Consider the following 10,312-nt stretch of genomic DNA (forward strand, 5'->3'; position numbering starts at 1 on the left):
TGGAGAGATTAAGAATCGACAAGATTCCTTTCACTTGAGAAATACATGGCTTGAAGTAGCCATAAGTTAGTATTGACGAGCGATTTGCATAATTTTCTGGTTTTCGGCTGAAATTAGTATGCTTGATTGTGGTTTTGTGCCACTTGTTAAAATTTCGTCGGCGCGATGACATTTTTATGTGGAAATGCTCACACTTCTTCGTTGCCCGAATTTTCATACAATTTTAGCAGATCAACTGCTAATTACTTCTAGGTCAAACATTTAATTTATCGCTTGTACCGTTCGTTTAATTGAATTTTCGTGATGACGAAGACCGGGTTCGGGATTTATCAGAGCCGGGCTATAATCCGACATTCTTGGCCCTGGCCGGCGCCTCACTTATCTCCAGTCTGGTCCTGGTATGCCTGCCATAAAGCCCTCGAGGATACCGCAACAAGGCAGCATTTGTTGGAGCGTTTTACTCATGTCTGCCATGTGCACTTATACAAAAAAAAACAGAAAAATGACAAATCGTCTCCGTTATGACAGGAGGTGGGTGTTAAGGCGGCGGTCAGTGGGATTTAGGTGGAGGAATTATTTTGTACGTCAAGAAAGAAAAAGTGTCGTGGAGAATTTTATGTTCACACGTCGTAAATCTTGTGCTGTGTGTGACTAGTAATTCTGAAGTACAATTATTATTGTTTGTACTTATGAACTCACAACTTCTGTATATTTTGTACGAATTAGAGACTTTCGTAAGGTTAAATGGATCGATGTGCTAATAATAAAGAATTGATAAAAACTAATGTTGTAACAGTGCTGTTCAACAGCAATAACACCTTCACCTCTGTTACAGTATCTACTTGATATTGTTTTTGTTTCTAGAAACATGAACAAGTCGCAAAAACTGTAAGTTTACAAGCTAATAAGATCTGAAATTTTTGATCACAAGATTCATAATGAAGCTCTAAGAAAATATTTGTGTTCATTTACTGGTTTTCTCTACTATCTAATGCATCAATTTAAAAATTTCTCAAACGAGTCTTTATTGCTATAAGCAAAAGTTTATTAAAATAAGTCTACAATGCGGTATTTTTTTTGTATTTTTAACGTTAATTACTGGAACTAGAAAAACCCAAGATGTAGTAGTAAGATGTACAATATGTAGTAGGAGCACTCTAAAAACCGGAAGTATTAAAAAAGTTAAATCGCGACGTGAGAATTATAAGGTTCTACTGGTTCTAAGTGATTTTTTCTGAAAATTTAAATTGTCTGTTTTGCGATTTTTTTTAAACATTTTCGATGAAGTATAAAAAAGAAGTGAGTTAATATTTTAACAAGCCAAAATGATTTCAATAGATTCTGCTATTTTTTTAAATAAATGCTTAATAAATTAAAGAGATATCACTGACAACGTGAACACTGATCAATTTAATGCAAATGTTAGTTAGAACCTTATAGTTCTCAGGTCGCGAAATATGTAGTATGTATATGATTTAAAAAAAAACAGATTTCAGTTATCCATGAAAAACAAAATCAATGAAAACGCAGGGTTTAGTTTGAGTTAGACGTTTGACAGGTACTGAGAGTTAGAGGTAACATAACGTCACTTACACCGTTGGGGATTGTTTTGTGTTTTAGAAGCATTTAAATGGAGTTTCCTATAAATGGTACTTTCACGTATTTTGAATAATTGTTAAATACGTAATGATAGTGGTGATATTTGGCCATTAGCTTTGGCGAGCTTTGATGAGCTTCGACCGTGTAGTTTGAACCAATCCCTACGTTTTCATTTTTGTTTTTCAATACAACTAAATCTGAAAATCTTATGTAACGTGTGTTTTATAGAATTTTTCTGTTGATGCATTATTTTACCATTTTAAAGTTGTTGAGTGACAACTGTCAACAAATGACTTTTATTATTGGATCAATTTCATAAATTTGACAAACAGGGACAGGAGTACCAAGTCACTATAAGGAGTCTTTTAAAGCATCAAAAACAATTAAAAAATAATGCTATAATGTACCTAGGCCATTCTTAAAGCCTCACTGAACCAGAAATAATAATAATTGGAAACACAAGAAAATACCCAAAAAATCTATTAAATCTGAAACAAATTTAAATATTTGGGATTCTAGAATGTGTCCATACAATTAAAATTAAAGTAGATCAACAAGTTGATTAAATACAAATAGATCCACGCGATGAGACCTAAAATGTATTGAATAATTGAATCCTAACTGTGGGGAATGAGATTAAATAAATTATTTCCTCTGACCCAAAAGAGGAATAGAAATTGTTTTGTGCTCATTTGATTTTATTAATTAAATTATAATATGTATTGTATATTTTTAGTAGCAAGCTGTAGTGACAAAAAAAGCAAAAATTAGCATTCTATATTTACTACTTTAAAAATATATTTTTGTTTTGATTTGTACTTTAAGAATTAACGGTTAAACTGAAGAAGTCGATTAATGAGGGTCGATATTATAATAAAATACATATCTAAATAAACTTGGCCTGATTACTCTATTTGTATAGTATTATTGGCTTTAGGTGCTTTTGTAAACAGTAATTACCATAAAAAAATACAAAGTACAGTTTTAGCACTTACCATTGAACTTGCAATTCGCGATAGCAAACAGTAAAATAATGATAATTATAAAATGATATTCCTATCAATAATAATTAAATTAAGTATTTATGAACTATTTGTAAAACTGTATTTTAGTCTTCATAATTTTTTCATATTATGTAAAATAGCCTGTTTCGACAGAAAACGGGAATTAATGTAGATATAAAGAATGCAATTCCAATGAAACATATATACCTATAAACGAGGTAAATAGACAGAAAATACGACTTTATTTCAGTAGGTAGACAAATATGATACCTATAGTAAAAACTTGATCTAAATTTAGGTAAAAATAAAAATTAAAGAACATTTCATCTACTTAGGTAATGTGCTAAAATTTCAGTAGGTACTAATTTGATTTAACTACATACAGATATCGCTAAGTCTAAATGTTTGAACAATACAAAACAATTCCTTTGCTTCAGCAAAACAGATTTCTAAAATATTTCAAGTGGGGCTGTTCCATTGATAAAAAAAACAAAAACAAGTCACAATTAAAGCAAAGGTGCCAATAAAATACAATAAAAAATAATGACAACATCTATTGCACTAAACTGCAAAACAGATGCCTTCCTCCTGCGCAATAAAGCTTTAACCACCTTTAACAGGAAATAAAGTTTAATTGAAACGAAATTCTATAGCGAGATAAACACTTGAAATTTAGATATCGTACGATTCGATTTAACTCGTCGCTGTAAACGTAGTCTCTGTAATGAGCATGACAGTTCGAGGTTAAAACACATAAACGATAATCGGCACCACCTGTAGCGTATAATTTTTAATTACGTTAATTTGCGGGGAAAACTAATCATCCGGAGTGAATTTCCTTCTAACAACCTCTTCCCACTAACATTTAATTAAAGTAAGATTTTTAAGCAGATGAATTCGACGTGAATTTAATTGGGTTCCGCGGCCATGAATTTAAATTTGACAAATAATTATATGAATTATAAATATGTAACATTAATTACATTCTCGTTATAGAATTTCATTTTTCACGCTTCAAAATGCGATGAGCTATTAAAATTAATTACGAGATGGAAATGAATTTACGACTCCTCGACGCTACTCTACTCGTATCGTTAATTTTAATAAATCAAAATATTACTCGGGTGGTCATAATAAACCGATTATAGAGCCATTTATCAGAAAATTTATTTTAATTAAATAAAAGGCGAGAAACGTGTGGAGAGGATTGACATCAGTTGAGATTAATAACGGAAAAACCATCTAAAAAAATGGACATAACTCAAACTAGCGTAAATGTTAACAAGCCTTTTAAACGAGATAATAATCAGTTACTGTTCCAACCAAACCACATACACCTGCATTAAAAATTGACAATAAAAATTTGTAGTAATAAACGTTTATTACTCGTTTTTGTCATTTTATTATTCCAGCGGGTGTATTTTAGTGCTTTTATCTTTATTTTTATTGAGTTTCCCGATTTCTAATCAAGTTTTAAAATTACTTTTATTATTCTGGTCTAGGACAATGTGGGTGAGGGTTTCACTACCTGCATGCTCCGACGGATAGAATAAATCATGTTATGTTTGTTCAAAATTAATCATTAAGTGTAGAACCTTAATCACTGTAATAATTTGATTAGGTTTATATTTTAAGAAAGGATGCACATAAAAATGTTCAACATCATAATAAGTGACAACTTCTTAATTTTTTATTTAAATATTTGATGATAGATACAAACAAGATGATTCAACTTTGGCATTATGGAAAAATAAATACAAGCCAAATCATCCTTTTGTCCTTTATTTGATTACGAAAATGACACCTTGTTAGTAATCGGGAATTTTACAAAAAAAAATGTCATTGACAATCAAGGATATTGGAAGATTTTAGTTAAAAAATCAATTTTGACTTTTAGTAACATTCAAGTTATTGTATTCTAGTCTTATATTTATGTAAGATATAAGTGATATTGGGCTATGGAACTTAAAAGCAATTGGTACCTCTGTGAGTAATCTCAATTTCTCAGTTTTTAACAGTTTGAGATTTAACATTAGTAACTGATATGTCAATATGTCTGATCAATTGATGATCCACTTGAAGATCCAAAGCCTATTTTGTACATTATTTGCTATTATTATGCAAATCATATTTTTGGCGACATGGCGACTGTAACCCTACTTTTGCGCGTCAATGCAGAAAAGCTGTGTAGTGTCAGACTACACTGCCCTCTCAGAAGCATTTACAAGAAACGCAACCTTTACCACAGAAAAGATTATACACCAAAATATTAATTTCACACGTTGTTTCTTTATTTAAGATCTTTAAGAATCGTAAATTGCAAGAGACGTTGTGAAAGAATTGTCAGATGTGTCAGATCAACATTTTTAATTCAGCTTTATATGGCTTATAGGCTAAAAAGCTTTTTACACGTCTCACCAGCAAATGCCGCCTGAGCCGTAGGCAAACAGTGCTGCCGAGCCGTAGAGTTCTTGCTCTAACTATTTGGAAATATTAGTAAATAAGCGTTTAAGATGGCAGTGTCCTAATTAAATAAAATTGTACAGGACAATAAACAGATGTCAGATGTCGACCAGAATTAAACAATCTTCTCTTACTAAACGGTAAAAAAAAATCTATAATTTTGACATTGATCGAAATAGAAAGAACTTTTAGCTTGATTTTACGTCCTTAAAAATTGGTCATTTTTATTGAACAGACATAGCCTATACAGAGCTTTTTGAATTCCTTCACTACACTCTGTCAGCAACATGTTGTCTTATTTGCATTAAGCGGGTGCAGTAAATAAATAATGAGAGACCATAATTTTTTTTTTTGTTATTTATAAGTACAGTTGCTTCAACTACCTCTTGTCACACCATCTTCCTACTGCAGTTTATTTATTTTTAAAACTATAAACGAGGAATGAGAACTGCTTTTAAAGTGTTTATATTTATCGATAATTATCTAAATTGTTTTACACTTGGAAGTAATAGAAACCGTGATTTTTAAACAAACACGCTTTGAAAAGATGCCGACTCGCGATTTCAAAATGAAAGCAAATTATTTGAATTATTAAGAAATGTGGAAAGTCTGTCCCTAAAAAAAGTGCTAAAAATGACATCACTAGTACGTACTCTTGAAAGTGGATAAAATCTGATAACCGGATGTTCGTTATACAAATAAGAGATAAACAGAAAATGATATTTGTTAAACATTGTGCAACGCTAGTTTCAACTTTCTTGAAGGTATCATTTTCTGATTTTTCGGCCGGCCACTGCAGAAATAAATTAGCACTTAATCCCTCACTGTAAGAATTCGAAACTTTCCAGACATCCACTCGATACTATTTATACCAATTAATTACAAGTCGAGGTATTAAATTTGATAAGTTCATAGCTTGATTTTAACCGCCGATATGAAATCCAAAACCAGTTAATCCTCAAAGTTATGGCATATAATTTCATGCATGTAACGAATTCTTACGATATAGTAAAAATCTTCAAGAAATTTTGCCGAAAATGTCCTTTGCCTACATTTGACACCTAATCCGGTAGAGATAGCAGGTAAGATTTAAGTATAAACTATCATAAAATGCAAATTAGGTAATCTCAGTCCTCTTTCACCACGAGAAATGCGTTTGATTGTTGCCGGCTAACTGTGGTTGAGATTTTTCGTAGTCATGTGTTATTATTTTTGGATTTCAAGAGTGTCGTAAAAAATGGACATTATTTGGCTTTACGGTTTCGAATGACAACGACGCTTCGAGGAAACGTGACAAATTCTGAATCTTGTGGTGGAAAAAGATGACGGCATAAACCACAAATAGTAAATAAGAAGAAAATAGAGAAAACAGATTTGGGGAATTTTTCAAGTTGCGTAACTAATTAAAATTTTAGAAAAAAAAAATTCCCCAGTTTATTGTTATTTCCATTTGCGTTAGGCAAAATTATCTATTAAAAAAATATGATGTAGAATCTTTGTCATTTCAACTAATATTTTTTAATACCACTATGAATCCAAAAAAAGTTTTAGTTTTTCTGAAATTCAAGCTTTAGGCAGGATTGTGGCTTAAATTTTTACTTACTGTTAAATAATTAGTACCTAGTCATAAATTTAGTAAAAATTAGTTTAGCTCAAAATTACTTTTTATAGATTTTATTAAAATACCGATTAAGTACATATATCCAAAAGCATAAGATTTGTTCAATTAACTCCAAACAAAAAATTAAAATCAAACGGATGATTGAAAGTTGATAGGGTAAGTCCGGGAAAGATCGACTCCTGGGAGTGATCAATTAGCTGAACGCAGCAGAAGTTTCCGTCTAAATTCTTCAATTCTTCTATGTTTTTGACAAATTAGAAATATTTTTCAGAACCAGTATCAATCGGAAATAATGGACTGATAATCAAAATGAAAATGTACCTTCTTAGAAATTTCTAACTAGATTTTGCCGACCATTCATATTTTGACAATTTAGTCATAATTCTATAAAGCAGTTAGTAGCATCCAAAGCTTACACGAATTATTGCACAAATTAAAAAAACACAAAAAAAATTCTTTGGATTTTCCCCCCAATACGTAGCAGTTTTGATATTATCTTTACTGAAAACGAACAATTACTTTTTTATTTCATTTATTTGGTTTAAGATAATAAAAAAAATAAATATCTTAAGATAAAGAGGAATTAGAATGCAGTTAACGTTTTAGTTTTCAGTGATAAAAAAATTGGTTTCTATTTCGGTTTAGGTATAGGTATAAATTGATAGGTTTAATAAATATACTTTTTGCTAACTGAAATTTACTATGTACAATAAAATGTGCAGTTACCTTGAACGTTTTGAATTACCTGTAATCTGTCACATTAATCTACCGGTAAAAAATATTTTCAGGTGGGCAATAGGAAAAAATTAGGTATTAGCGTTTACAAGTTAGTAAAAATGCAAATTTCAGTCGACGCAACTCTGATTTACATTGCCGCAAGTGGATTTGAAATGAATTAAAAATCTAATTATTATGATTTAAATAGGTCCTACATTCCTAATGCCTATCTAAATAAAAAATTGTAAATATGTCAGAAGTGTAGAATAAGCGTTTTTGAGAGCCCTAATAATTTTTCTAATCAAAGACAGATTTGAATACGTTCCTGTGAAGATATAACATCGCTTTTAAAATTAATTTTTGGGGCCAATATTTTTTTTTGGCAATTGATTTGACCTTTTAGCTCCACATTATTATCAATAGTTCCTGCAAAAGTATGTCCGCTCAAAAATAAATACTTTGCATTTTAGTAAATAGATGTAAACATTTTTGTTTGGCAGTTTTAAAAAAATATGGGAATTAAACTTGGGTGTCATTTGGATCTACAGGCTATGTACTTAAATTAACTTGTAATCTTGTAAACTTCCTGTTTAGCAACAATAAGAGTCAGTGTACCTAGACAGTAACGAAAGGACCTTTTATACCAAATAATAGGCACTAAAACTGTAAAATCGTAAGTACCTAGGTATACCTACTTAACATTAACACATCCAAATAAACATCAACTTTTTTGAAATTGCCAATCAAGATGTCAAATTTTGTTGCTACCTAACGGGTGATCAAAAAGTTTTCAGATTAGGATAAGCTATGGAACAATTTTTCCCGTCTGTTATTAAGTCATAGGTACTAACAATGTTAAACTCAGTGGCAATATCTAAACTTTTGAAAAATTCATTCTAATTTGACAAGTTTGAAGTTTTACAATACAACCTAATACAGTTTTCAGAAAAAAATCCTCCCATAGCCTACCCTAATCTGAAAACTTTTTGATTACTGGTTATGTATATACATACATTAAAAATAAATTTCTTTTTAGTAATGACACCTCTCTTGGTGTTTTTTTAGCTCATTGTTTTGGTTCAATTGATGATAGCCCTATTTCCCTTGCCACCCATTTTTTGGACTTACTATTTTGAGAATCCACCGAGCAAGAATTGTTGATGGGATGCGGGTTCATCACAAGGCTGGGTTGCACCAAACCCCTGTGATGCATCGGTAACTGGTGCATGGCCAGTCCGCCTTGCTCTGACATCACCATACGAACCGCACGTTCAAGAACTGTCCACCAGAAGTACTATCACGGCACAGTCCGCACCGAAAGCTAAGCTTTATAACCGGTTCATCCGTATTGACCACAACTTTATATTCGCACAGAGCACACAACCACGAACTCCGAGTTTTACAGACCGACTGATGGTATCGTGCTTACCGTCGGGCGAAGTCGGTCCAACGATTAGTTTTTGTTCGATCCCTCGGTCGACACGCCTACCGCGTTTGCGTGTTCTGCTCCCCAATTGGTCCATTTTGTTGATAGCACGGAGCCCGGAATCACAAAATGGTCGGCAGGTAATCAATAACTGAGTCTCGTCCCCTCACGTCATGGTAAAATTCGCTCGCAGCGTTTTCGTCAGATCTTGGGTTGATGCGGCGAATGGGTTTTGATGGTTTTTGGGAGTATGGAGTGATGGTTGTGGTGGCCGTAGTGGGGGGGTGATTTGCAGGAATGCGTGGTACCTACTCTACACACTTACCGGAACTAGGAATCAAGTGTTCCTTTTTTTGGGTTTATCGGAAACACGTACATACGCATGTAAAGTTATCTTATCGGCGATAAAAAATACAAGTACGTGAATGTCACACATAGGCTCATCAGTATGTAAACTAGATAATGTCAAAACACAGGTTGTGAGCAGGTTAGACGGTCATGTGATGATAAACTTAGAAATCAGGTTGTTTAAAAAATAAGCTAAAACTCTTTACACTAAAATTAGCCTACCTTCAGCAAATTAGTACCTAGAAGAAAATCAAAATATCTACGCTGACTGGCATCTTTGATCGCATAGATACAACTTTACCCTACCCTCAAGATTTATTGACTCTAGGATAAGAAAAAGATAATGGTTTTCTTAGAAAACGTCCGAAGATTTGAATAGATTGCGGCTAAAGCAGATTTTTGATTTTTTTTTTAAGACAATTCCATCTCACATCACCTAGGCATAATTTTTTATGAGTCAGGTGCAACTCTGATGAAGAAAATTAAGCATCCTATTGATTCTTGTAAAACATTTTATAAAAATTGTAATAGCAATTAGAGGATTTCTGAAAGTGGTTTGTGTTAAAGCTTGTTGAAATTAATTCTTTAATGATGATAGTATATCTGTAATGTTCTTAGGTATAGTCACGATTAAAAAATTGTTGCAACAAAATTGACACAACGAAGTAGAATTGCTTTCAAAATTGAGAAAAAATTACTGAGCCGTCATGAATTTTATTTTGGTGTTTATCTTGGAGTTTTGTTACTTACAGTTCACCAAACGATCTAGTGCGGTTATGGCTTTGACTTTTTAAATCGTTTACAGCCCTCTGAACCGCAATAAATATTTATACCCAGCTGGTCAGTCTTACAAATCGAAACAATGGAATTCCCCAAAATACGTCTAGCCTAGCGCTTCATTTCAATGCAGATAAGACCCAACCACTTGAAGATGTTTATGTTTATGGGGTTTTGCGGTAAGGTGGCTGTAAACGATTTAAAAAGTCAAAGCCATAACCGCACTAGATCGTTTAGTGAACTGTATGTATACTATAGTGGCTAACATTTACAAATTCAGTTTTTATCTTTATGTCTACCTATTTGATTTTGAATTTTGTAATCTGATCATTTTGTTTACAGATTTGGGGAATTTTT

General features: G+C 32.2%; 1 protein-coding gene across 2 annotated transcripts in view; it reads right to left on the reverse strand.

The window, feature by feature from the left end:
- The window catches only part of tup (LIM1_Isl and LIM2_Isl domain-containing protein tup), a 45,182-nt gene extending 35,580 nt beyond the window's left edge, over positions 1-9,602 (reverse strand). Inside the window, exon 1 of one of the 2 annotated variants that reach the window (XM_088041524.1) lies at positions 8,533-9,602. In XM_088041524.1, the coding sequence (XP_087897650.1) occupies positions 8,533-8,662 (130 nt within the window). In that variant the 5' untranslated portion in view covers positions 8,663-9,602. The remainder of the gene's footprint in view (positions 1-8,532) is intronic. The other variant, XM_088041517.1, reaches the window with a different exon arrangement.
- Positions 9,603-10,312: the final 710 nt, after the last annotated feature.

The sequence above is a fragment of the Gnatocerus cornutus genome, chromosome 1 (assembly GCF_029298725.1).
Source record: "Gnatocerus cornutus isolate USDA-ARS CGAHR chromosome 1, icGnaCorn1.1, whole genome shotgun sequence".
NCBI lineage: Eukaryota > Metazoa > Arthropoda > Insecta > Coleoptera > Tenebrionidae > Gnatocerus > Gnatocerus cornutus.